This window comes from Maylandia zebra, linkage group LG4 (genome assembly GCF_041146795.1).
Source record: "Maylandia zebra isolate NMK-2024a linkage group LG4, Mzebra_GT3a, whole genome shotgun sequence".
Taxonomy (NCBI): Eukaryota; Metazoa; Chordata; class Actinopteri; order Cichliformes; family Cichlidae; genus Maylandia; species Maylandia zebra.
The window spans coordinates 30140382-30168215 of NC_135170.1; the positions used below are offsets into that span (position 1 = coordinate 30140382).

Below are 27834 nucleotides of genomic sequence, written 5' to 3' on the forward strand. Positions count from 1 at the left end.
TGTCTGCTGTGGGCAGTAGGCTAAATGCATACTAAGCACTTAAAGTGTCATTGGTGGTCCTTTACTCTGTCCATGATGTTTAGGCTATAAATTTGAATATTTAGATCTTGCTGGAGCTGTATAATTTCCCCTCTTCAAAAGGCTTTGTTTCCTCGGTGCATTTCGGCACCTGTTTAGAGTCGTCTGCAAGTGATTAGATCAGTTGAAGAGACTGTTTGCTTTGAACTGCCTGAGTAGGGTGTCTGCCACCCGAGAGGGTCATGTTGTCCAAGCAAAGGTCTCGCTTGATGAGGGTTGCCATGGTGGAATCTGGGTTAGCAGGTTGGGCAAGACTTAGGGATAGTTTGCTAAACAGATGAGTTCAGCAAACTTGTTCTCAAGGTCAATATTTATTCTAGGAAACAACGGGAGTATCAAGGTCCATGCTCCGCTCACGTGTGTGACTCAACAGAATTTTCATTTACACTTGTCTATTTAGGCTCCACATGGATAATTTATTACTAGTTTATTATTAAAGAATTGGGGGATTTTGGAAGGGATAATAATAGAGACTAATTAATAGTGACTATGATACTGGGCTGCTGCGTTGGAAGTAGATCAACCTGCAAAGATGGCTGCCAGCACAGCTGCAGATCAGCTGAAGCTATAGGAAATGGAATCTGCTTGCAGTATGCTGTTGTTTGTGAAGGGATTTGCCATTGTAGTTCTAGACAGAAGAAGGAAGAGCAGGAAAAAGTAACATGTGTCCATCTGCAGTTCCCCCAGGCTTCAGCTGGGTTGTAGTGGGATAAAGAGTTTGCATTCGAAGGCTTGGCACAGTGTGTTTGGCTGTGGATCACAGCTCCGCTGAGGAGAGCCGAGGCCTGATTTCCACTGTGTGCTGCTTCTTTTGTATGCCTCAGTACAGTATTGCTTACCCCCAGCTACAAACACCCATGCCAAACACATTCATACACTTGCTTGTTGTCAGTACACACCTCTCTGGGTGGGCTGTTAACATCCAGACAGAACAAAAGTTGATCTCAAAATCAACCTGAAGCCATATCTTTTGATTTGATAATTTCTGAAGCCTCCATTGTGCTGCATGTTTCCACTCATAATAGTGCCAGGATTGCATTGTCGATCTACAGCGTACATATGCAATAACCCTCAACATCATAGTGATTTATTCCAAGCACCCTGTAACACATCAAATTGCACTGCACACAACAGAACCTGATGTTGTATTTCCATATGCTTCTGTGGTTTTATCCTCTGCTTTGAATCATCTTTTCCTTGTTGTTTGTTTGGAAGACTAGTGTTTAGTGTATGGGCAGTTGGTGTAGAAAGTGATAAAGAGTAGGTGAAAGAAAGAGAGGGAGGGCAAAGCGCCTCAAGGCCATGTTAATAAGGACTCACTCTTTCTCTCTCTCTCTCTCTTCATGTCTCTGCACTCCCCCCTTCATTCCCTTGATGATAGCAGGAACAGCCAGATCATTGCTTCACTGTCTGGCGTTTTCTTTCTCTTGCCCACCCCTCCCAAACATGCTCCCTTCCTCTTGCTTTCTCCAGCTCCTTACTCCTTACAGCAATTTCCTAATGTTGTAAACCTCAACATCTGGCAATAAACCCATTCTGATTCTGATGTTTCCTCCCTCCTCTCGGTTTTCTCCAATCTTCAGTCCCTCTCTCTGAATCTTCAGGCTGCAAATCAGCCCAGTGAAGAAGAGGAGGCATGAGGGCGAGTGGGTGGTAGGAAGGGAGAAAGGGTGGCTAGGGAGATGGAGGCACAACATCTTGTGACAATGGTAGGGGAGTCGAAGAGTGGCCTGCACACCAAGCAGAGTCTCTGTAGCAAGTATATCGCTGCTTTCTTTGCACTTAACCTCATAGCTTATGGTAAAGGTGGGAAAATTTGTGACCACAAGAAAATAAACACATAAACTGTACAGCTATCCTTTTTTCGCTCACACAAGAGTATCGAGACCTGCTTATAAATAGCAAATACAGTTTGGTAGCAAAGGAGAAGTTGTTTTGTTTCTGACTCTTCAGTGCCAGCTGACGCAGACCTAACAGTTGTCCTAACTCTGTCATTTCACTTCCCTCTGTTTGCTGATGTATCAGCGTCTCTTTGTATACAAGTAAAATAAATCGAACTCTCCTTGCTTAACTTATTGTCCTCTCTGTTTTGACAGTATTGGCATAAAGGATGCTTCAGCTGCGAGGTCTGCAAAATGACTTTAAACATGAAGAATTACAAAGGCTTCGAGAAGAGACCATACTGCAATGCGTAAGTTGTCCCTAAGTTAATCACTTTGTGTGTGTCAGTGAACATGTCTCATGTTTTGCACTCAAGCAATTCAGCTTGCATCCCTAAGACAGAGTGACAGCAGTGTTTAATTTGTCCACAGCCTGAAATGGGACTCTGTTTGTGTGTGTGTGTGTGTGCTGCGACCCAACTAAGGCCCCTCTTTCCCTCCCTTGCCGGTTATCTGTAACTATTCCAGCTCCCCCTTCAGAGAAAACGCCTCGATGTGGTGTGGGAAAGTGCCTCCCTCCCTTCTCCTCGGTAGGGAAGGGGGGGGTATCAACAAAGGAAATTCCTGAAGTTCCTCTACAGTGACACAGGCGGACACTGAAAACTACCATGTCTGCTCACGCTTAAGCACTAAAGGCTCATCAGGAATTTGTGGAATTCCCCTCTCTCATTACTTATAATGATTTTCTTCTCCTCTGTGTGTGTTTGTGAGAGCTTGAGTGGAAGTTCAGAGAGGGAATGAAGGCAGGAGGCGTGGCTTCATGTTCTGACAAGCTCTTTTGCTGAACTGCCATTTTATTGTTGAGGAAATGACTCAAGACAACATGCTACCATTGTCACTTTCAACTTCAGTGTGAAAATAGAAGTAGTATGCTTGTTATTGTCAGCAGTGACATGTAGGATTTAGCTTCCTTTGTGATTAAAACCTTTGTTCGTTGGGGTTTTTGGGGGTGTACATTGACATTATAATATAGCCATTCCAGAGTTAAATGCTTCAAAGTAACTGCAAGTAAGTGCCAGAGGTTTCAAGATGACTGTCAAGCCAGAAGGACTTTGCAGTATCTCTCGAGCAGCTGGAGGGACACGAACATGTCGTATGTTTCATGTCATGGTGCGTATTGGTGCAGAAACAGAGTAAGAAAGGCATTTGAGAAATTCCCTGCCCCACCCCTTTTAAAAAAAGAAACTGAGATAAGAAAACCAAGTGTTGAACTGATTTGCTCATTTGATTAGAACTGCACAGTCCAAACAGACAGGAGTGTAGAGTCTAACTTGATCGACTGGTAGAAACATACAAATGCTAAGGAAAAGTCTAAATGTTACGGTTTCATTTTTGTTTTGAAACCACATTTTTCTTCTCAGTGTATTTGGCTGCTAAAAGTTGTTGCCTGTGCATGTTTTTTTTTTTTTTTTTTTTTAATTTCCACATAAGCTTCTAACAACCATGTGCCCTGTCCGGTAATACAGGTGATGGCAGCTTGGTGTGGCCATTTAAAAAAAAAAAAAAAAAAAAAAAAAGTTTCCTTGTCTTTCTGTTCATTGATCTGAATCTGATTCCCTTTTTTCTCTGAAGTTGGAATATGTCTAACTGCTTGGGAAGCTGCAATTTAACCTGAGAAAGCGAGTTAGAAATGATTAACTGCCAAATGTGATAAGCAAAACCTGCCTTTAAATGCAAATCATTTCTGGGTTAAACTGCTGTGTAGGTCAGCCAGTTTATACAGTAGACACGTGTATCTATCATCATATTTTGACCTTTTTTAACTGGAGAAGCAAAGGTCTTACTGCAACAAACAATAGCTCCAAGCTATAGTGGACTTTGAAACTGAGCCAACCAAATTGAATTGAACCTCTGATGTTTAACAGTTAATACTTGAGCTTTTCCTACTGAAACATTTACATCGTCTCTGCATTTTTGTTGTCCCTGTATATAAATCAAAACTGCCATGTAAGCAGAACAATTAAAATACAATTAAAATAAAGCCATACAGGTGCTGTATACTCGTACAACTGTGCCTCCTCTGACTTTCCCTGTTGGCTTGATTTCAGCTGAGGTCTAATTATGCCACAATGAGTGTAAACACCTGTTTATAGGCCTAATTATAAGCTTATATATGATGATAATATGTGGTAATGTTAATGACTGTTATTAGTCGTAAAACATCTGTTCTTGTTTTAGTGTGTAACTCAGACTCTTATCACTACTTCCATTCACATTTATATTTAGCTTGTTGGCCTCCTACAGCAGGTGACATCTCATCCTACTATCCCATTTGTTTACTAAAAATTAAAATGGCCTCTTCTTTTCCCAATTTCTGCTTCCGATGTTCCCTTGGTAAGGCAGGGAGGCCCTTCAGAGCCTGTTTATTATGCCTCTTTCCGTTTGTTTAAAACAGCCTTGTTTGAGTAAATATCATCAGTGGAAGAGCTTGCTGCTACTTCAAGAAAGGAATGCAGCTCGCATCCCCTGTTATTATTCTGTGGGATAACGACTTTATCATTACTCCTCTATATTTGTACTTAGTAAGTGATATAGGCGCTGTTTATTTTCTCTGTATTCCCATCCACCTCCTCCCTGAGAATCTCTGGTTAGATAGTTAGAAGTGGTGGGAGATTAGGAGGATAAGTAGAGAGGATAATTCATTATTCCCCCCAGAGACTAAAGGAGCCAAATAATAGGATACTACCTTAATGGCTGATGTGATATTCATTTGAGCATCACACAGTGTTGTTATAGCATCTCATGATTCCTTGATTTACTGTTATTTTTACAATGCAATTTCCTTACTTCCTCTGGCCACCCTCATGAGATCGCTCATAACCAATAACCACCCTCCATAATATACATACTGTGTTTACATAAAATGAGCGATTTAGATTACTGTAACTCTTGACTATAAGTGGGTGTATATTAGCTCAACAACTGTAAGGCCTCCATTTGTCTGGCTCTTGTTACTTTCCCCCATATTCTTTGGGCTTATATGTATCTAGTATCTGTGTCTACATTTTTATGTGCATAAAACAGCACACCCTCTTTGCTTTTCACCATGCTGTCCCCCCAAACACACACAGCCAAGCACACACTATCAGTGCCTCAAAGAGTTTGAGAGGAACTCTTCAAAAGGAAACGTTTAATAAGCACTACAAGCTCATTCATTCCAAAGAGGGCAGAGTTGCAAACTTATGTTCTAAGTGTCAGTTAGAAATTTATCACATTAAATTTTGCATTAATGTAGTAATAATAATAATAACAATAATAATAATAGTGATAGTGTGGAATTAATGTACAAATGTAACAACAAGTTCTTTAAAAATCCCCTTGATTGTCACACTGTAGCTGATTATAGTAAAAATAATAATTACTATTATTTTGGTCAGTATGACAGTCCAAATCATATTGCACTTGAAAACTGTTCTTTTTAGTTAGGTTTTGATGATTGTGTCTTTTGACTCTGGCTCACAATAGCACCTCTAGTCTTTGTTGGCTCACCTCCACTGTTTGAATGTTTCCGGGTACAGATGGGGGTGAAGAAAGTCCTGGGCCACGGTCGAGCACCGGGTAGAAATGAGAGCTTCGTGGCTAAAATGGATGCAAACGAGTAATCCTTTTAAGCAGATTATTTTGAGTTCATAATTGATGCGGAAAAAAATGTAATTGATATTAAAATCTGATTTATTGTCTAACTCTATTGTCCATTGTCACAAGATAACTCAAGTTGATTTATTTTTATGCTGGAAGCTGACTGACAAAGAGACTGTTATCTGTTGCACATAGTGCAACTGTGTGTGTGTTTGTGTGTGTATTTTTGTGAGGCTGCTGTTCAGATTTCACAGTTAGCTGCCCCTCAGTTACGCATTGAACTTGTTGAGTAGGATGCTGTGTAAATGTAGATGAAATGTTCTTGCTGAATGATTCATTACAACCTTTCCAGGTCTCACAGGGTCAAGCTGGCCACAGCATCTCCTGGTTCCACTATTCAAACAGGCCTCTCCTCCATCACAGTAGGCAGCTTGAGTGTGTGTGTGTGTGATTACACATGCGTGGCCTCCTGACTACCCCACTCCCCTCCATTTTGATCACTCCCTGTTTAGCATTTGTGCATGTGTCACCCCTTTCCGTTTGCGACTTATTACCTTGTTATACAAGCTGACAGACAGATGAGTGTTCTTTTGACTCATTCATAGCCTCAAACTTGCACAGAATCATAAGCTTGGTTATACACACCGACAGAAAGACACACACACACACACACACACACACCTCTCAGATCTCACTGAGTCACTAAGCTTGTATCTGAAATTTAATAGCCCTTGAGTGCAACAGTTTACAGATACAAAGGTGACATAAACACAGTTAACACAGATCAGTTGCAAACTAGACACGCCCAGCTTTAGAAACAAAAAGCACATATTAGTTTCCCAGCTTTGATAAAGGCACACATACCCGGACAAATTTAAGGGATAGATTGCTTGTAAAATGACCTGTAGGGATGCTTGATAGCAGCCAGTTTGAAAAAATTTTCTCCATACAAATAGGCATTTGTCAGTGCAACTAGCATACTCACAGAAAATTGCTAGTATGTACAAAGTACTGCTATTAAAAGGACAGATTCTTTAAAAATTATTTATATAGGGTCAAGGATCTGTAACGTTGTTGATGGATAAAAAAAAATTAGAGCAATAGTACCATGGCCTTTTTTCCCTTTAGACCACAAGGGTTTTTTTTGCTCCTTAATTTAGGATTTAATGTGGTAATTAATGTATGCACTCAGCTGTGAGTTGCTTGTGTACGATAAACAAACGAGGTTAGTGCGCTTCTATAGGAAAATGCCTTTTTGCTTTTATCACTATATGTCCGAGAGCAGTGAAAGTGTACTTTAATTTGCATGATTTGATTAGCTCACCTCGCCTTAGGTGCTAGGATAGCAAACCACTACATCTAAATGTGTAGATAAATGTTGCTTCAGGAAATTGAGAGCCGTATACCTCTGTGTGTAGATGGACACAGAAACGCTGTTTGGGTTGAAATTCCAGTTCCAGTTTCTGCTGTTGTCCAGATCTGACTACTTTTTTTCTACTTCCCGTTCTCCAAAATTGTCCCTTTTTAAAATTAGCTGGTGTATGCTGTAATTAGCTGTTGTCAAGGAAACCGTAAACATATTGCCTAAGTGGGTTACCCAGAGGCATGAAGACTGGTTAAAGATTTTTTGAGGTCACCCAGTGCTAAGAGGCAGGCTGGGAACTTCAGTTCATATGAGCAGTTAGATAAGCTGTTTGGGCTCTTCCGCTCCTGCTGGACTACTGCCATGTTCTTTTGCAGCCTTAAGGACCACACTGAACTGGCAGGCACAATTATTTGTGGACCTGAAGGCTACTTGTACTCAGAAGCCTCCAGTGTATAAAAACACTGAGTTATGCCACATATACACGCAAATGCACACATTAACTAGTGATTGCAGTTCATGCAGTCATTATGTAAGTATGTAATGAACAGCTTTTGCTTGGTGTGCTGCATGTGAGCATGCTTATGCTGACCAAAACAGTATTTATATTTGCTGTATGTTTTCCAAACAGAGCATTTTCTCCTAAGCAGCTGGAGTTCCGATGGTTGTTACGGATCTGAGACTGCCAAGAAGATTCCCAGAATCAGTTGAGGGGGGAAAAAATGGTCCCTTTGCGGTTTGCTGAAAGGAGCTGCTTATGACATCATTCACACTCGCCCATGATCTCTTTGACTCTGTTGCTGTGTTGGGTGCATGCTGTTCCTCTAGTGTGCCTATATGTGCATATATGTGTCAGGGTTTTTTTTCACACCTGCTATGGTTCGCCACAAAACATTGCAACCTTGAGCCCACACCTAGTTTCCTCTTTCTCAGAGTACCTTGGCTCTCACTGACAGAGCGTTGTGTGTTATACTGACATGCTTTTTGTATGCAGGGGCTCTTAACTCAACCTCAGGACCACCTTGAATAACAAATGACCCCAGAGTGGGGCCACAGACTGCACACTGCTTGACTTGTGCTGTTTTTCTAGTCTTGAGCATCACAGTGAGAGTCTCAGTGGAAGCTGGCAGCTGCCTATGCGTGTCTACTATGTATTTACAATCTCTGCCGTTCTGTGTTTATTTTACAGACACTACCCCAAGTCAAGCTTCACCTGTGTGACTGACACTCCAGAGAACCTCCGCCTCAAACAGCAGAGCAAGATACAGAGCCAGGTAACCCATTGGGAATATCCATAATATTCACTGCTGAACTAAACTTCAGCTGTACAACATACGAGTATAACACTGTGCCATGTGTTTGTGCATAAGAGGCAGTAGAAAAGTATGCTTAATTTAAAAATTCAATGATGGTTAAACTTGGTAGTAAGTCTAACACGACCAGCTTTCAGATTACATTCTGTCTTGCTCCATTTTAGCGTCCGTCTGCATGCTCACTGCTTTAAAACAAAGCCCTGAGAAATCAAGCATGAAATTGACACAAGTAACACATTTGAAGCTGGGAGGCCCATAGTCATGCAAACTAAAACTGAGACAAACTAGAACAGAAACAACTCAGCATTTATAATCAAAAGATGTACAGACTGGAACATATGAAAAGGGGCCTTGCTTAAATGTGTTTTGCAAGAATTTCAGTTTCCCTTTATTGAGATTTGAAGAGAAAAAGTCTTGTTAGACAAGAAGACGTTGCGACATTTATGGCTGTAATACTGAATGTAAGCTCATTTGCTCAAGGACCTCATTATACCCACCATCCAGTGCATGTCAAAAAACACTCTACAACAAAGTTCACATCAATTTGCCCACTTTTTTCTGACCGCTGTTTCTGTTGTTCCCTTACATCTTTTTTTTTTTTTTTTTTTGCTGTCTAGTGTATTGTCCACTTCCACCACAGCTGGGTGGGTGCATGAGCGTATTGTGTCAGCGTTTGACATGCTCCCATGAATGTCCACTAAACAAAAGACTAACTGCTTATTTTAAATAGTTTAAATTTAGCTGATTCTTTTTCTTTTTTTGTAAATTAGGCTGGAGGCTGACACCTATAGTCAACCTCACTTTTTCTAGCAGTGATACCCACTTGGCAGTGTTTAAAGTGGGCAAGATAATTGATTCCACTACCTTTATGTTGAAGCTTTGGTTACTAGTTATTTTGCAAATTATTCATATCAAATGTAAATTACTAAAACAAATATGCTAAAATCTGCTAGCTTAGCAGTATACAAAGTGAGTTGGTTCAAGAAGGGCAAACTGTTGCATTGGACGCTGTCCGTGCAGTTGTTTCCAAACATCTAGGTTAAAAGTGTTCAGTGTGTTTGTAGAAGGATGTAAACGGGGAGAAAATAAGGTGTAGTATCTAGGCCTTTTTTAATATCCTGCTTGTTTGAGGATTCCCCTTCACCAGTGTTCATGTGTTATAGCCTTTTGTTTACCATTTATGATGGTTACAAACTGGATTATATGGACTTACATTTTTGCGCTTTTATAGCGTATCATATTGATGTGGATACAATTTGCCAACATTCCTGTACTTTTAAAACCACACCAAATTATTAATGCAGTTTGAATACTTCTTGTTGTACAGCAACACTCAGGGTTCACTGAGCTACCCAGTTTCTCTGCTCCTATTTTTCTGCAATTAGTAGCTTATCTTGGTCTAATTTGTAACCACAAAAAACACTATGGTTGTTCTTGCAGTTGCTAAAATTACAAACACCCAAATGAATTATAATATGTTATAAAAAAAAAAAAAAGAAACCCCACTGACCAAAATATCCTCCTTAACTGGGTCATTCCTTATTGCCTTAATAGAAAAGAGAAAGCCAGAATAGAGAGTCGGGGAGATTTGTGCTCGCTAAAGACTGTTTTCCTCCTGAACTGCTTGCAGTTAATTTTGGATGTCAAATCATAGAGTAAGTTTAAAATATTATCTCTGTCCACAAACTTGTTATAGTAGGCATTCCACTGCCTTAAAATTTGTCATTTTCAGTTTCACTTCTCCAAATAATAGTAAGATGTCTGGGCTTTGTATAATAGAATTCCAGGAACTTGTCTACGTCCACTAAAGTAAGCACAGAAAAACACAAAAAACAACACACATTAATTCAGACGTACACAAAGATTAGAACAAATCTTTCAGCACAGTTTTAGTCTCTAATTAGAAAAAACTATGTGAGAGGTACAGCTGTTGAAGCCTCTTTACTTTGGAGAAAGAAAACGACACACAATCCACCAGGAAACCTGAAGGAGAAGCTTGTTTTTGCAGCTTGTTGTAGAAGAGAGAGCGCTGTACAGAGAGGCAGGCAGGGCATATCCATATCTTATCCAAAAGTCTGTGTCAAACACTAGAGATGAGTGGGGTGTGGATGTGACGGGGGGTTTTGCAGAGTATAGGGGTTTGGATAGCGGTCATATGGGGAGGGGGATGACTGAGGAATCAAGGGACAGATGGTGTTTTTCTACATGGATTGTGCATCCAAACAGCCCCCACAAAGACTCCATAATACTGAGAGAGTGTTATGCTAATTGTTTACTGTATCCAATAAGATCCATATAATAAATGCTAGTGCATGGCTGAATTTTAATCATTTTTTTTTCTATAGCATTTCTTAACAGTTATAACATGCTTCATGATTTGAATGAAACACAAACATCAGAAATGTGCCTTAAATGCAGTAAATGCAGAGATGCATTCAAGCATGAATTCTTATTTATGATATAAATCGATGTTTAAAGAAAGGCTACCATATAAAACGAGTTTTCAGCAGGTGTTTGAAAATGAACCACTGAGTCAGCTGAACTGATGAATTGTAGATTTAGGTGCAACAACCTTAGAAGTGCCTCTGGATGTGAAAAATGATCAAGGAATAAGGTCTTCGCGGGTCTGCTGTATAAGGAGAAGTCTGGCCACTGAGAAGTACATGTGAAAAGTGAGCTACAAAAAACTGTATACACCCAAGTTTTTGGGTGACGGTAAAGGTTTGATTTTCTCAGTTAAAAGGAAAAGTTTTGCTGGTGATGACGGGTCAGTTTAACCACCGACTTCCACAGTGGAAGTTTTGGGGGCAGGAATTTCAGTTTTATCGAGGTTGAGATGGACAAAGAGTAGTGTGGGATGTTGTGACTTTTATTACTCCTCATTTGCAGTTTAATGTCACAGTGGACAGGAAAATATGATTTGTGACAGGGGGGAAAAAAAACACATGAACCTTAAATTTGTCAAAAAGATTTTTTTTTTTTTAATCCCTTTAGCAAAGTTGTCACCTCCGTGCAGACGTTTTTGTGTTTTTTAGCTGAAGGGGTTGATTGTGCTGTCAGTTCAGCAGACACCCTTAAAGAAAAAACATCCTGTTAACTGCTGAATCTTTTGAGCTAAAGTTGTGTTTTTAAGGGCACTTTTTAGGTGTTTCTGTGTCATCAAATTAAAGTTGAGGGGAGGTTTGTTTGTGGAGATCGGTAACTGTCTAACCCCTCACCACCACCACGCTGCCGCTACTGCGTTGCTACGAAACCTTATTGCTATGGTAGCAGGGTTTGTCACACCTCATTACTAGACTTTGTGGGGGGAAGACAGAAAGAAACAAGACAGAAAAGGAGAAAAAAAACTAGAGAGAAACGAATTGGGAAGGAGGAGAGGAAGAGCTATGAATTGCACATGAGAAGAGACGGGACGGCACCAACCAGAAAGAGGGAGGAGTGTGTGGTGAGAGAGTAAGAGATAAAAGTGAAATTCCCTTAGGAAGGAAGGCTGGTGGAATGCAAATAGAAGCAACGAGAAAGATTATAATGAGGAAAAGATCCAGCTCTATGGGATGACTGACTATTGCCGCTGAAGCAGTAAAATATGAATGAATGAAAAAGGAGCACAGCAAGAGCAGAGTGTGGGTGGGGAAAGAAAGCAGAGGTATGATTGGAGGAGAAGAAGCTGTTGCATAGATCCCAAAAGACAAAGGAGACAGGCTTGAGAAATTAAAAAAAAACATAAGGGGGATCACATATTGAACAGAGAAGAGCAAGGAATGAGGGACAAAGATGGGTCGAGGTCACATTAATCTTCTTATCTGTGTGTGCATGCCTCAAAGCTGTATACAATTCCTCATTGAACGAGGATCAGCTATAGTTTTGCCTCATTTTCTCAGTGGACGTCACACCGAGGGTGACGGCAGATATGGACCAATTACAGCGCATCACCTACGCACTCGCGCACATTAGCTGTGAATCACAGTAACATTGTGTCATCACAAGGCTCCGGGAGATGAGAGGGAGGATTGGTCACTGTATTGAGCAGTGTCAGGCATTATGTGGATATCTGGGGGAGAGGATGCAAGGGTGAAGCTTTGTTTCCTGGTAATGGACTGTGCAAGCAGGCGCCCTCAGTCTTGGAGGAGTGCAGGAAATCAGTGCAGTCACCATGGAGGCAGGGACAGAGTTTCAGTGTGGGGGGTGGAGTCTAAAATTCTCAGAAAAGATGACACAGAGAAGCGCTAAAATGTGTTACAGCTTTAGTTCAGAAATAAAACGTGTTTTCCTGTTTCAGGTTTGTTAAGTGGTGTATGTGGTTGTGGCTTTGAGTGATCACCCACGGTGTAGCAGTGAGGGAGAGCTTTGTAATTTCTGATTCCCATCTGACGTTACATGGGCAGGACGTTTCCTCCTCTCTGCCCCTTAGGGTCAGAATAGGGTGGGAAGGCTGGAAAATAACACACACACACACACACACACACACGCTGACACTGTTTGTTGCACAGTACCTCTCATTTTAACCATATATGGTTACTACCACGTCCTGCATGTAAGGCCTTCACTCACTCAAGCAGGCAGGAAGTTAACGTCACCACAGAAGACAAAGCAATATATGCAGGGCAAACCCTACTCAGTTTGTGCATACAACACAAACAGAGAGCCTATTTGATGCGTACAAGATTATTGAATTTGCAGAAAACGTAAAATTTGACTAGTAAAGGCCAAAAGCAACTTTGTTGTATTGTCGTCAAGCTTATGCTTTATAGTGAGAGATGTAAGTAAACAAATACAATTAAATGGTCATAAAACTATAATTAGTAGTTTATGTGATTGATCCAGTTTGCGGATAATTGTGTCCTGTAATTTTTTGGGTGCTTTTCCTGTGCATATCAAACTGAAAAAAGGAAAAAATGTGAAACATCTTGTCCATCTCAAGAACATATCACAAAATAATCCATATTCAGATATTCCTCTAGATGCAGGGCCCCGAATCATGTGTGGTGTGAAGGGAATTTTCAGCCTCAGAGGCAGTGTGTAGATTTGGGCTGCTGTTGTTGTAGAATCTGGTACATTTGTTTAAATTTCAGCTAGCCTTCTTATGGAAATACCCAAAAAAGAAGATGCAAAATATAAACGAATGTCAGTTTCCCAGAGACGACTTGTCAACATTATCATGTTAGTCCATCGCATGTTGTTGAGCTGTGGTTGAGCTGTGATCGAGCTGCCAATAAAAGAATTTTCTTCCTTCCTTCCAAAGAATTTTATAAACCCAAAGCTTTAGTTCAGCAAAACTCAGCACTGACATTAGCAAAACCAAGAATTTTATTTCACGATTTTTAATTTTTTGTTACTTTTTACAATTATATATGAGTTGTAAATTGATTTCAGAGGTGCAGGAAAATACCAAGTCTCCATTATGAATCCTCAAAATGTTGAATATGATTTGTTGAAAGAATCTAGGTCACTGCATCTATAAATAACCATTTCCACTGCATTTGCTGGATTTTCCTTGTTGACTCGCTAAACTGAAACTGTTGATGTCAATGTATAATTCATTTTACATGTAATTTGCCTTGCGTGTTGACCTTGCCTTTATTTCTAACACGATCCTGTTTTGTTGTGCAGGTTCTTTACAGGGAGGATTTTGAGAAGAATAAAGGGAAGGGTTTCAGCGTGGTCGCAGACACACCAGAGATGCAAAGAATTAAGAAAACGCAGGACCAAATCAGCAATGTAAGCGTCACCAAAGCAAGTACTCCATTCACTCCACTTGTTTGTTTATTTCTCAACATCTTAATAATAAAGCAGACTGAATATTTGGAGCTCTTTCTGCGTTTCCCCCCCACCCTGACAGCCTGGTATGAAGCCAGTCTGCTCTGTGTTGATTAGTTTCCCTGTGTGACTATAATCTCTTTGCCAATATTGAACTGAGGATTTCTTCTATGGAGAATGATTGGTCTACATGAAGTACTCTGCAAACGGCTCTTCAGTTCTTTAAGATTTACTGATTTCACTGCTTTAAAGGGAAGCGGTGGCATTTTTAATCTTTTGGGTGTAAATTTTTAATTGGGACCAAAATGTTTGGAATGGGTCCAGTTATTGAGTGAGGACACTGTGAATGGCTACCACAACATAAGATTTAAGATCAGCCAATACGGTTAAAAAAAAAAAAAATCAATATTTCTGCATTACCTCGTTGTCTAAAGACTTTTGAGAATCTTGAGAATCCACCAGACTCAGTTAGTCCACTCCGAAGTTCACTTGACTTAGTCTGAATTGTTTTCCACACTCGGAGTCTACTGAGACAGCTACTGTGGTACTTAACTCGCTAGGTTCTCCACGTTGGTCAGTCATCTACTCTTACCAGTTTCAGTTACAACTCCCGTAATTATTCATCTTCTGTCACACTAAAATAAATACCACTTTATATGCATCTATTGATCTAATCTAGTCATCTATGGTTTAAGACAGCGGTCCCCAACCTTTTTTGCGCCACGGACCGACAATATTTTCACGGACCGGCCTTTAAGGTGTCGCGGATAAATACAACAAAATAAAACTAGTACCAGTACCGAAAAAAAAGATTTATTCATAACACACGTGAAAAGACCCACGAAAACAGAGTTAACGATAAAAACGATAACAAAATAACACTGAAAACCGATAAAAACCCTGAAAACCATACATTTCACACCTGAGCCTCAACTCTCGCGGCCCGGTACCAAACTACTCACGGACCGGTACCGGTCCGAGGCCCGGGGGTTGGGGACCGCTGGTTTAAGATATGGCAGCCTGCTTATCAAAATGTCTCTTACTAATGGATAAGCATTGCTAGGCAACTGAGCATGCCATGATTGTTGAGTGCAGCATGGGAAATTAGAAAATTGTACAAGGAAAGCAAAACAAATAATTTGTTAAAAATGTAGCAATTTATATTGAGGAAGGAGCAACAGCACCAATCCTGAAAACAGGCATCTGCAAAACAACTGTAAATCCCAGGGGACAGCTGTCTGTGCCACGCCAGGCTGTAATCACAACAACACATTTTTATTTTATTAGCATTTTTACAATCTCTGTTCAGATGAGTGTTTTGATACTGTTTTAGAAATAATCTCAGCGCGTAATAACTTGCCCTTAAACACGTATTACATGACCTTTAGCGAGTGCTGGAGATGAAGCAGAGTAGAGAAAGTAAGTGGCAGAAAATGTGAAAAATTAAAGCCAAGGTTTATTTTTTTATTTAAAACAAACAAAAAAAAAACAACTTGATTTCCTTTAAAGCTTAGTCATTATGCTTCAAATGAAAGCTTTGGAAGCCACCAGAATAACGTGGCACATTTTTTGTCATCATTTTCTGTTACATTACCTAATTGGTCTCACCTCCTCCAGCTCAAGCCTCAGAGAATTTCCCCAGATTAAGATCTCAAGTTCTACAATTTTTTTTGTATACTGTTGCTTTTAAAATCTTTTTGTCCTCTTACTTGCTCTTTATACATGGTAAAGGAGTTCTCTCCCATTCACTTTTCATTGGGTCCAATCACCTTCACTTTCCTCTCCCTCTGCCCCTGTTATTGATTGATTTGCCATTTCTCTGTAAATACACAACAGGAATGTAGAAATGTTTATATTGTTCACCTTGTGTCCCCCAATCTGCTTAAGTCAGCTGCAAAGACCTTTCTTTCTATGTGAAACAAATTGACAAAACAAAGACACCTCTTCATACATACCGAGCTCTGCACTGGCCTCGCTAATGGCATAATTGGTGTGGAGGGTGATGGATAATTACAGTTTTCATGTGATGAAGATCTTGCATGTTGGAGATTAAGGAAGTCAGCAAAGCAGGAAAACAAACACATATATTATATGCGTTTATGGGCGCGCACACAAGCCACAATTTCACTGTTTAAGGATAGATTTAAGCGCATCGTGAAGTGGCTTTAGTTGAAGCTGATAAACGAGACCTCTGCTTGCAATCAATTTGTCATTCACAGCCAATCATAAAGGAGCCACTGCAGATGAACATTAGTGTCTTTTATTTCTCTTCTCTGGACACTGAAAAACAAAGTGCAATAAACCCTCTTCTAGTCTCATCTCTGTTTTGCCCTTCTCTTTGCCACATCTCTCGGTCCATCCTTCTATATTTCCTGCCACCAGCAAAGATTGAGATGAATCAGGGGGGATGGTCGGGGGTAGTTCAGCAGCAGCTAGGGCAAGTCCTGTAAATCCACACACAAACACACCATCTGTTCAACCTGTTTCTTCAAAACAAACTAAAATAATCTCTCTCACACACTCTCACTTAGCATATTGCACTTGAGAATAGCCACTGTGTTCTCCCAGTCACTCGCTTCACTGTCCTTACACAAACACTCCGTCGTCCCATCCAGTCGGTGAATACACTCCTCACTGACGCCAGCAGCACAGTGGGCTCTTTGAGCCGGGGCATAAGCGGGAACAGAATACAGGGTTGTAAATCTTGACCGAAGAACTGTTGAGTAAGTCTGTTATCAGTCTGGTAATAAGGAGACGGGTTAAATAGAGCAGTCACTCAGTTTCTGTTTCATCAGTGCTGCCTGTTTGATTTTGAAACACTGAACACAGCCTTTGTCGCACTGGCTGGAGAAATGGTCATAAAGTCTGCCTAAACATCTAATTGTGCTGCTTTTTTGTTTTTGTTCAGTTATAACTCAGCGTATGGCTTACAGAATGAAAAAAATCCATTTTTTCTCTATTCACTTACACTTGAGACTGTAGTACTTTAATTTAAACTTGATTCCATTTCATATGCTTAGTCATACAACCCCACCCTTCTCCTTTTCCTCTCAGTAGTTCCTTTTGAGTCTTGCTCTGTCATTCCAAGCGAGTGTGTAAGACTCGGGGATTTGAGTGACTTGTTCTCTGTACTCCTCCTCTGCTCTTTTTTTTTTTTTTTTTTTTTTTTTTTTGGTGTGTGTTTGTGTGTATGTTTCACCTGTCTGATGTGTCAACAAGCCGTTGCTATACACCTACGTCCTTACACTGCTTCCGGTACCTGAGATGTCATTTCCTCTCAACATCAAGCTGCTTCCCTGAGCATTTGCTGCAAATAGTGCGCCCCACCTATCTCCACAGACACTGAGAAGCTAGAGAGCAAGTGGGAGACCCCTGGTGGATAGAAAAGGAACTGTACAAACTACAAGTCCTTTTTGAATCTAGAAAAGACTTGAAAGGATTTGAATCTCCTAAGAGAAGGTGCGTTATTCCTCATCTTCATGAATGACCTGTTTGTGTTTGTGCATTGCAGATTAAGTACCATGAGGAATTTGAGAAGAAGAAGATCGGAGGAGAGGGTCCACAACATCTGCCAAGCAACCCCAGTGCAGGTATGACCAGCAATTACTAGTAAATGTAGCAGAGAAGTAGAAGGCAGAAGTGAAGAAAGCACTGTCTGAATCCACAAAAATATCTGTGTAGCTGGAAAATGTACATGAACTAGAGAACAAAAAGCATTACATTTTTCTTTAGCTTTCTTGGCTTGTCTGCGCTTGGTTCCTCCCTCCCAGAGGCTATAGGAGCTCAAGTTCTTCACTGCACTCTTCTGCTTTTTAATCTTCTTAGCCATAAATGACTACATTACTGCAAGCATAATTCTGTTTCACAATCACAGCTGAAATCATAATTGTACATAATCTGTTTTTATTCATTACTCAAGTCAAACAATTGTTTGCTGAAGCTCAGACACAGAAACTTTGCAGTAATAATTGCAAACAACAACAGGAGCAGTTATGTCAGAACAGTGCTTTCAGCATTAGGAAGAGGAATGACTAGTCAGCCTGCTATTTGTATTTCGTGTGCCAGTTCAACACCTTTACACAGAAGGTCATTGTTTAGAGGGTTGTGAATCAAGAGCATGCGTGCCTTGGCTTGCCATGTAAGTTTTTTTTTTTTTTTTTTAGCATTTACTGTAAAAGAGCTTTTGCACAAACAAACAATAAATACACAGCTTGTATGCATGGAAAATACATGGAAATGAATATCTAATTATAGACTGTACTGAGTCAATGTTTACAAACTTCTGAATTTAGCCTTTGTGGAGCTTTTTACATTTTCTCAGTGTTCAGTAGTCAGATTTTTCTCAGTGCTTTTTTTTTTCTTTTTAAACCTGCGTCTTAATATTCCTACACGTATTTATTAGTTATTATAGTCATTTATCTAATTATTTATGGGTCGTGTACCTGAATTGTGTAGCTGTGAACTTTATGTATGTGCAACCTACTGTGCGTAACCAAGTCAGGTCATTTCTGACCCCATTATTTTATACAGGAGAACATTTTAATAGGTATTGTGTTTATATTAACTATACTGTTACCTGTTAAGCGAGATTTTTTTAATTTAATTACAGTTCTGTCATTTTTATGCAAATATGGTATTGTACAAACAAAATGACCTTTTATTTACACAATATTTTTATTGTCTCTCGCTTCTTAAAAGACAGTTTCTCTTCATTTTAGAACTGCTAGAGAAGAAATGCATTTTAAACGGTAACATGTGTTTGAGTGGCACCAAAACAAAGATGAACTGGTGACTCTTTAATAACGTTAGCAACAACAAATTGACTAAAGTATTAAGAGTGTTTTGTTTTTATTTTTCGCATCCTTTATTACTTTGTTTGTAGTTAAAACAAAATGTATGCAAACATCTTGAGCTTGTATAATAATTAAAATATTTTGTGTATTAAGTGATCCCACCCTCCTTAATCCTTGCCACAGCAATGGGCAAGTGCTCTTAAAACTTTGCAAGGTAGCAGAATTTGATGCTACTTATGATTTAAAAAAATCACAGAGCCGCATACTGCCATAAATGACCTTTTGTGTAGGTTAAAGCACCAATTATAAGTAGTACTGCTTATGATTCTAACTCCTTCATTATCCCTGTACTCCTTCACCAGGTGGTTACCAGCAGCCTGCAGCCACTCAGAACTACCACTATGATCCTGCTCCTGAACCAGTGCGCCAGGCAGCCGCTGCCCCGCCTCCCAGTGCTGGGGTACGTCCTTCACTCTTCTAATTAAATTCACCGATTCCAAAACCTAACAAGAATCAGAAGATTTGTTGTAATTTAATAACACAAAAGCAAAACACATTCTTTCCAAGATGATTAAGCTCATTGTCAGCAGACTGTAACCGTTTATAAACTAACCAAGCTCATTCTTTTTTGCTGACAGAAGCGATACAGGGCAGTATATGACTACTCTGCCGCCGATGAGGATGAAGTTTCCTTTATGGACGGAGATGTGATCGTAGACGTGCAGCAGATTGATGAAGGCTGGATGTATGGCCGCGTGGAGCGTACCGGCCAGCAGGGCATGCTGCCTGCCAACTACGTGGAGGCCATCTGAGCTAGAGGAGAAGAAAAAGAGGGAGAGAAAAAGGAGGAGATAGAGAAAGGGAGGGAAAGTAGGAAAGGAAAAGCCCAGTGCCATCTCATCTTAGCGCCGCTTTCTCTTATTTTTACTCTTGTTCCCTAACCTGCCCTGAGAGACCCTGAACCCCTTCCCCCTCTACATCCCTGCTCTGCTCTCACTGTTCGCCAGCCACAGACACACACCCTCTATCTAGCTGTCTGTCCTTCTGTCTGTCTATCTGCCTGCCTGCTTCTCTATTCGTCCGTCTGTGCTAATGTCTCTCTATTTGGATGTTCGTCATCCTCTTTGTCTTTGTCCCCATCCTGACTCCACTCTCATGCAGCTGCAAGTGGGAATGGAAAGTCCTCAAAGATGAATTCACAGTTCATTGCAGTATGTCAGGGGTCCGTGCCGTGTCACACAGCTCCATCCTAGCTACGCCACTTAGCAATCCTACCACTAAAACATGCAAAAATACTGAAGAAAATGTTTGTTTGTTTTTTGAAAAAAAGATATCCCTGAAGTGAGTAAACCTGCAGACACAATTCAGTGAAGAAACTAGCTCAAAGTGTGTTTGAGTGGCGTTTTAATGGGCCCATTTGTCTTTTTCTTTCTTTAATTTTGCAGCGTGATCTTGGCCAGACTGGAAAAACAGTGTATAGAATCTCAGTCTGTCTTAGAGTGATTTTTTTTTTTTTCACTTGAGTACATTCCTTTAACCTCCAACGCTGTTGCTGTTGCATCAGTCAGCCAGTTTTCAGTCTTAACAGAGAGGTTTTTTAAATATATTTATAGATGGACACACATCTCGCCAGTCTGCTCAAGTAGGCACCCTCATGTTCAGCACTGTGCTGTTGTCAAACTGGAATAATGACCTAACTGTAGAGCACCTCCTGTTGAGCCTTACACAGGCTTCCTGGATACAGGAGGGATCAGGGACACGTTAGGGGACTTCATCAGTCTTTCTCTTGCAGTTACACTGAACACACGTCTGCATGTACAGTATACACGTTTATTCCTGATTTTGCAGCCTAAATGCCTTCAGTCCTGTGAGAATCACAAAGATATGGTGATCAAGATTAAGCTGTTTTGGGGGGGAAATGGCTCTTCCCCTTTGCTAAGAAAAAAATATATCACCATCACAGAAATCCTTTATAAAAGACGAGGCCAAGCACAACTCGATATTGTGAATCGTTTATTTGAAATTCATTCCACCGTTTTTGAAAGAGTACATTCCAGTCTTTTTTTTTTTTTCTTTTTTTTTTCTCATTTAATGTGAGATTTTTTTTTTATGGCTGTGGTAGATGTTGTCATTTTTCTCGCTCTTTTCTTCCTGAACTGTCCTTGTTGTTATTAGATGTTTGTTTTGAGAAAAAAAAAACAGATCTGTGTATTTAATAAATAAACCAGCAACTCAGTTTGCAAGACAGAAAAGGAGTAGTTATGGAGACTCTTGTAGTCACTGTATTAGATCAGTCATGGGATAATTACTTGGAGTTTCAGGACAGCGCTAACTGCTTGTTGTTAAAGACAGTTTCATTGTTCTGCAGCTTCAAAGAAGGGAGAATTTAGAAAAAGAATCATTTAAAATACACCTGAAAGTTGATTTTTATCGTATGCTCTGTTCATTTTAAAGGCAGCTGCCACCTGAGCCAGGGCGGCACATGTGGCAGGCCAATCCCAACAACAAGCCAGCCACCGCTCGCTGGCAGCTAAATGTTGAAACTGGTTCTTGAGCGTAAAATGAAGCGTTTGCGTTGCTGGCTCTTCCACAGAAAGACTGCGACACAGTATTTCTGTTAAAACCATAACACGTGTAATTGTCATTATTGTTGCCATTCCTCTGTGGTGTAAATAATGTCACAGGCCCCTGACCTTATGCACCTTTCCCCTTTTCTTGCAGTTTCCTTCTCCTGTGATGCACTGTGACTGTCACAGACATGAGCGATCAGGGTGGGGCCATCCTTACAGTGGAGCTGGGGAGCGGGGAGGGAGGGGATTTCGGCTTCATTAAGTGAAACAAGGCTCTCACTATGTAGCTAGATGACATTGTACAATTGTATATGTATCATAAATGTAAGTTAGGGGGAATTGTTTTTACAGGTCACGGTGCTCTGGGAAGTGGCTTGCCTGCAGATAAAAGCGTTTCAATATTTTTGTGAATGTGGAGAAGTTCTGTGATTTTTAAAAGCTGACTCACGGTTGATGCACGTTGTCAGTTGGTGTTGAACAATCAAACTCTCTAATGTCATGAATTGTGACAGTGCTGATGGAAAAAAAAAAGTCACTGAATTAGAAAAAAGACTCTTCTAATCTTCTAATAAATGAGAACGAATGAACACACTGTACAGCATCTTTCCTGCATTTTGCATTAATCTCTATTCGACAACAGGATATTTGCAAAACAGACGCTAGATCGGAAAGCTGGTTTAGAGCTCACGGTTGTGTGTGTCTCTGGGGTAAATTGAGGAATTTTGTGGTTTGGCTTTGAGTGAAATGATTGTTGTTCCTGGCTGATGGTGCATTTGCTCAAATTTAATTATCAACGAAACTACTCACACTGGTAGATTCTGGATTGCGTCCAGTCCAAACTTATCTCAAGTGTGTTGATTGTTGTTAGGTGGTGGTGTGGATGAAATGAGGGAAGGAGGGGGGGAATGGCCAAAGACGGCCAGTATTGTTTAAGTGTGGCTCAGGATGGATTTGTTAAGGCACTGTGTGTGCGAAGATGTAAGCGTGCGAGGCTGGGGGGAGAGGGGGCGACTGAGGGTGGCGATCCTCTCGATTTCCCAGTCTGTGAGAGGCGGCAAGTTGTTTGTCTGACCTGGATTTTAGTCAGGAGTTAACCTCTTTGCGCCAAATACCGCTCCTCTGCTCTGGCATCACTACTGAACCCTAACTTCATATCATAACCCTGCTTCCATTCAGTTTCTGTCTTCTTATGCTGTCCAACCTCCTGCTGCAGTTCCTCTTTCCTTCAGCCTTCATCGTAGGCTCCTGCTCTTCTGATGAATCATTCCCTGCTTCTATGATACTGGTTATATACTGTAGACTTTGCAGAGTGAAATCATATAATCCACAATTGCAGGTTTAGCATTCAGACCAGTTTTTGTGCATTCCATCTTAAATTGTTTTTGATATAATTTTGTTATTTTTTTAAAGAAAAAAAAAATATACCATATGCATATTGACATACACATGTATTCAACACTCTGAATACATCCTCAGATTAAGGACCTGATATCATCTCCTGTTGCCCTGATACAGCACTTCAAATTGTACTTATGATTCTGCAGATTCAATAAAATGTCATTTTTTTTTCTCAAGACTGCTCTGTCTGTACAGTCTCTTCACTTGGACACATGAATAGCAACGCAAACGTAAAAATCTACATAGGTGTGCAAGGCCCTTTTTCAGCAAATGTCACATTATGTCGCTTCTACGAATTTATGATGCAAAAAAGGACAATTGCTAAATAGGAAAACTTTTTCATGTTATGTTGTCATACCTAAAAACCATTGTGCTGATTAATGAAGTAATATGTTTAGCTGAGTCTTTTGGGGGTTTGGTTCTAAGTCTCAAAATGGTTCATTAAAGGACCTTCATTAGCGTGCTTGTGCTAATAAATTCAAGCTATTCCACGTGGGAAAAGAAGAAACAGTATTTCATACAACAATTTTCACCACTCCCCTTGCAGAAGAGGGAAAACCGGCTCCAGCCAGAATTCAAAAGAAGTGGGAAACACTGGTGCATAACTGATAACACAGGCTCCTCAGAGTCTCTAATTTAAGACCTTGAGAATCTGGCAGGTCCTGAACTGCTAGCTTTATTAAATATGAACTGCAAAGCACCCTTCTCACCATTCAAGAAGTGAATCAGGAATGTTTCCATATCTAAAACCATACTGGGTTTGCACTAAATCTGTGGAGATGCCCTAACCAGGGAGAAATGGATTAATATTGTCCCTCATTTGGCAGGTCTGTCAGAGAAACTCAGAACCGTAACAGCCCAGTGTGCTTCAGACCTAACAACACAAGACGAGACAAAACAACACAAGTGTACATTGTGCAATGTGTTGAGGAGCGTTTGGACTTTTACACGGGCGAGACCAAAGAACCACTCGTGACACGTCACACAACGCAGTTATACATCTTCAGCTAAAGCAGAGAGGACACGGGAATAAAGGAGGGTATTTATGTCCACACTGAATGACCGCTGTTAGACTGCTGGTGTCCTAGAGCACCAGTCATCAGTCACCTATAACACAGTCTGGAGATCCCTTTCCAGGTGATTCAATCCCCACTCACACCATAACCCATGTGACCTTAATTATTTCCAACATGACATGGTAGGACAGTGTCTCCAAAGGGATTCACACCTTGGCCTCTGTGACAGTAATGACCTACCTTGATTCACACCTGGGCTCATGTAACTCACAATGACAAAGATGGTGACTCTCAGGATCTCTTCAATGGAGACAATCCCACAAGGGGTAAAATACCCAAGACTCTCCATTAGTTTCTAGAACTAAAGAAGCCACTTGGATGGGAAGTAAAATGTCTTCACAAGCAGAAAGAAGTCCATTTGCCTTCATTTCAAGTGCTTAAAAAAACAAAAGACCTCAAAAAGGAAAATTCTGAACCTATTTGTGAGAGGTGAGACAACTGAAAAGATGCTGGGGGGAGTTTGATGACCTCTTTCAAGCATAATGGGGGGAAAATGTGGTAAATGGGAGATTTGTGCAGATTAAAAGGGATCTTCAACGAGGATGGTTACTGCTCCATTAGGCAACAAGATTTGAACATAGTTTGATTGAAGCCAGTTTACTTATAAAGCAGGAAAAGGTCAAAACGATGTAGTTATCAGGGAGAATTACTGGTTCAGTTGTGGTATGTGGAACATCCTGATTGGCTATTGTTGTTGTTGATCTTGTGAGAAATAAGAAAAACCCATCAAGCTAATTCAACTTGTGGAAGGTTCTCTACTTCTGTCACACCAGCCCTTTGGATGTCCTCCTTCACTACAACCATGAATCTTCTCTGTGGTCTTCCTCATTTCCTCCTGCCTGACAGCTCCATATTCAACATCCTTTGAGCAGTACTATCTCTCCTCTGCACATGTCCAAAACATCTCAGCTTTTCCTCTTTGTCTCCAAACCGCCCACCCTGAGCTGTCCCTCCGATGTGCTAATTTCAGCCTTGGCCATCCCAATGAAAATCTTAACATCTTCAACTCTGCCATCTCCAGCTCAGCTTCCTGTCTTTTTATCAAAGCCTTTATCTCCAAAACCATACATCATAGCAGGTCACCAACATCGCCTGCTAGTCTTCTGTCACAAATCACCCCTGAAACTCTTCTCCACCCCCTGGCTACGCTCTCTGCTTCACCTCTCTTGCGACTGTCCGTTGCTTTGGATGGTTGACCCCAGTTATTTACACTCATAGACTCTTTCTACTCTTTGTATGTTCTCTCTTGCTTCTCCTGACTTAAGACTTTATTGACTTATTATTGATTAAAGCTACAAACTGTCCTTTTGGTAACAAAGTAAAGATTTTGGGGGAAGTCATCCATGGAGGCCAAACACGCCTTTCTTGGGCAAACGTGCCTGAAAGCCAAAACTCCGGGTTAGAAAATCACATGTGTTTTCTTTTCCCCCTTGCACGTTCGCTTTTTGTGTAGGGCGGGGCGTGTGGAGCTCTCCGAGTTCTTCCGATCTGTTCCGATCTTCGCCGATCTTCTACCCTCGGTGGTAAGGTCGCTGTTTGTGCTGCGTGTTCTCCTCACATCCGCACAGTCTGTCTCCGACCGAGCTCCCATCATGGTGGACATCTTGGTGTTGATGTTTTTCGCCGTTATGGGCCTCGTCTTTCTCTCCTACATCATCTACATGCTGTGATGAAGATGCGTCCTGGTCAGGCGGTGCTGGAGCCTAACGGAGGGTGTTTGTTTTTCCTCTCCTGCATCCCCGGTTTACGCCACAAACAGAGGTGAGTGTTGTATTTGCAGGTGTTATTAAGCGAAATCCTTCTGTGGTGGAAAATGAGTGCATATACCCGAGAAAGGCCGGTGTTCCTGTTGCTGTATCGATTTTGGGATGATTGGTTTCTTTCATCGCCGTCAGTGTTAGTAAGTTGCCAGCGACAGACCTGTTAATGCTTCCCATGTTTCAGGGAGTAGAGCCACGGCCAGGCCATGATGGTTCCCTTTGGAGCTTTCATGTGGGGATGAGAGGAGCGATCCAGGCAAGAGAGGAAAAACAAATGGAGAAGAAGTGGAAGCCAAACTGTTTTGCACTCTGCAATCATTCCCCTCCTTCCTTCTTTGGAACAGTCAGATCTGACCAGGATGCCCAAACAGAAATTATAACCCTCATCATCATTTTCTGTGGTACTTCTGTGTCAGTATTACTGTTTAGAGGAGTAGCGATGTTACCTGCACATAAGGATCCAGGATGGCATTCATAAAGGTGTAGAATTTGCCTTTTTTTTTCTTTTTTTTTTTTTTTTACGATGTGCGATTATTTATTTATTTATTTATTTTTTAAGGATGGATTTGATTTGAAGTGTTCAGTTTGACAGTATTATCCAGATGTTTTATCAGCTCTTTTTGCACAGGTTTGTGTTTCAGCAATCAGTTGGAGAGCCTCAGTCACTATACTTTCCTTCTCACTGTAATCATCATTGTCCACTAAATTAAGAGGAATGGAAAGGTATTTGTTGCACTATATCAGTTGCTTTAATGTTCTGAAGCTTTGCAACTACATTGCTCTTTTTCTGTTTTTGTCCTTATTTTTTTTTGGCCACAGATGACATCCACAAAGAGGTGTTGTTTGTGTATATCTGAGTTTCATATTATCTGTTATTTTTAAATAATGTTCACTGATGCGCACACACAATTTTCTGATAATCGTGAAATGTCAAATAAAGATGATTCCAGTAAACCCAGCTGCCTTCTCTTTCGCTTTTTGGAAAGCAAAGTTGAATTCATCCTTTTTGGGCATTATCAACTGTCACGGTCAGTTTTCAAGAAGATGACAAGCATTTCATGGTTCGAGCTTCTCAAATAGATGGAGGCTTTCCTGCTTATTCTTAGGTGTATTAAGTTTAATACATTTGCTCTTGGAGTGACAGACCAAATCACTATTTGTTGTTGTCCGCAGATATTTTTATTAAAATTTATATTGCTTGAGTTGTTAATAAGCAAAAGCAGGGCTGAGGTTGCACCAGACCACTAAAAGTGGATTGTGTTGCCATATTGATGTAACCACAGCTGGAAATTACAGGAAAGAATAATCCTGGGGGGGGAATAAGAAGAACTGTTGTCCTCCGCAATTCAATATTAAAAAGGTCTTCAAACAAGAGTCGAATGTAAAGGCAGAGGCTTTAAAACATGTTCTAAACCACTGGTTAAAGTCCAGAACAATAGGGTCAGGTTAAACTTTAGCAGAAAACCTCTAAATGAGCCCACAGAGTTCTGAAAAAGAATTCCTTGATCCAAGCAGATTGAAGAGCAGAGTGTGGCTCATGACCATAGCATTGTACACTTTTTGGTCACTCGAGACACGACTGAATATAGAGAGAACATATTTCATCCCTCTGAAAATGGGGGACTATGTACAAAACTCTCTATAATTTTTAAGTAATACAAAACTTCTATCAAACTCATTGAATTAAACCTGAAAGTCTGCTCTTCAAGTACATGTTGATAGATTTAAAATCCACCGTGGGAGGTATCCAAGGGCAAAATTACAAAAAAATAAAATAGACCTAATTATGCTTTTATTATGAAATTTCTTAGGCAATACACTCTGCACATCACATCCACATTTCAGCTACTGAGAAAACATTTGAGCAGGATATATATTTTTAACCCTTGAGCATGTTGGAAAAATATTCATTCTTCTCTAAAAAGAATGGGTATGACCTGAAGGATGACTAACAGTACCATATTCCATGCACCACATTTCCTGCCAAACCCGCCCCACGCTCTGTAGCTGTTGTGGATTTTTGTGCCAGATGCTCTCCTGCAGATGGTGCTGTTGACCTATAGCAGGCTGTGGGGCCTGACCTGAGAGCAGCTTATCTGTAAATAGATCAGAACAATCCAGATGCATATATGGAACAACAGGTTACAGGAGGTGGGTGGATAAAGAAAATACTCACGTGAAGTTTTTCAAGTTGATCACAAAAATGC

The 27834-nt window shown here is 40.6% G+C and overlaps 1 protein-coding gene across 2 annotated transcripts in view; it reads left to right on the forward strand.

The window, feature by feature from the left end:
• Positions 1 to 22967, forward strand: part of lasp1 (LIM and SH3 protein 1) — a 30911-nt gene extending 7944 nt beyond the window's left edge. The window contains exons 2-7 of one of the 2 annotated variants that reach the window (XM_023152534.3): positions 2175 to 2269; positions 8150 to 8234; positions 13884 to 14006; positions 17542 to 17620; positions 19186 to 19283; positions 19462 to 22967. In XM_023152534.3, coding sequence (XP_023008302.1) covers positions 2175 to 2269; positions 8150 to 8234; positions 13884 to 14006; positions 17542 to 17620; positions 19186 to 19283; positions 19462 to 19635 — 654 coding nt within the window. In that variant the 3' untranslated portion in view covers positions 19636 to 22967. The remainder of the gene's footprint in view (positions 1 to 2174; positions 2270 to 8149; positions 8235 to 13883; positions 14007 to 17541; positions 17621 to 19185; positions 19284 to 19461) is intronic. The other variant, XM_004552361.3, reaches the window with a different exon arrangement.
• The last annotated feature ends 4867 nt before the right edge of the window (positions 22968 to 27834 follow it).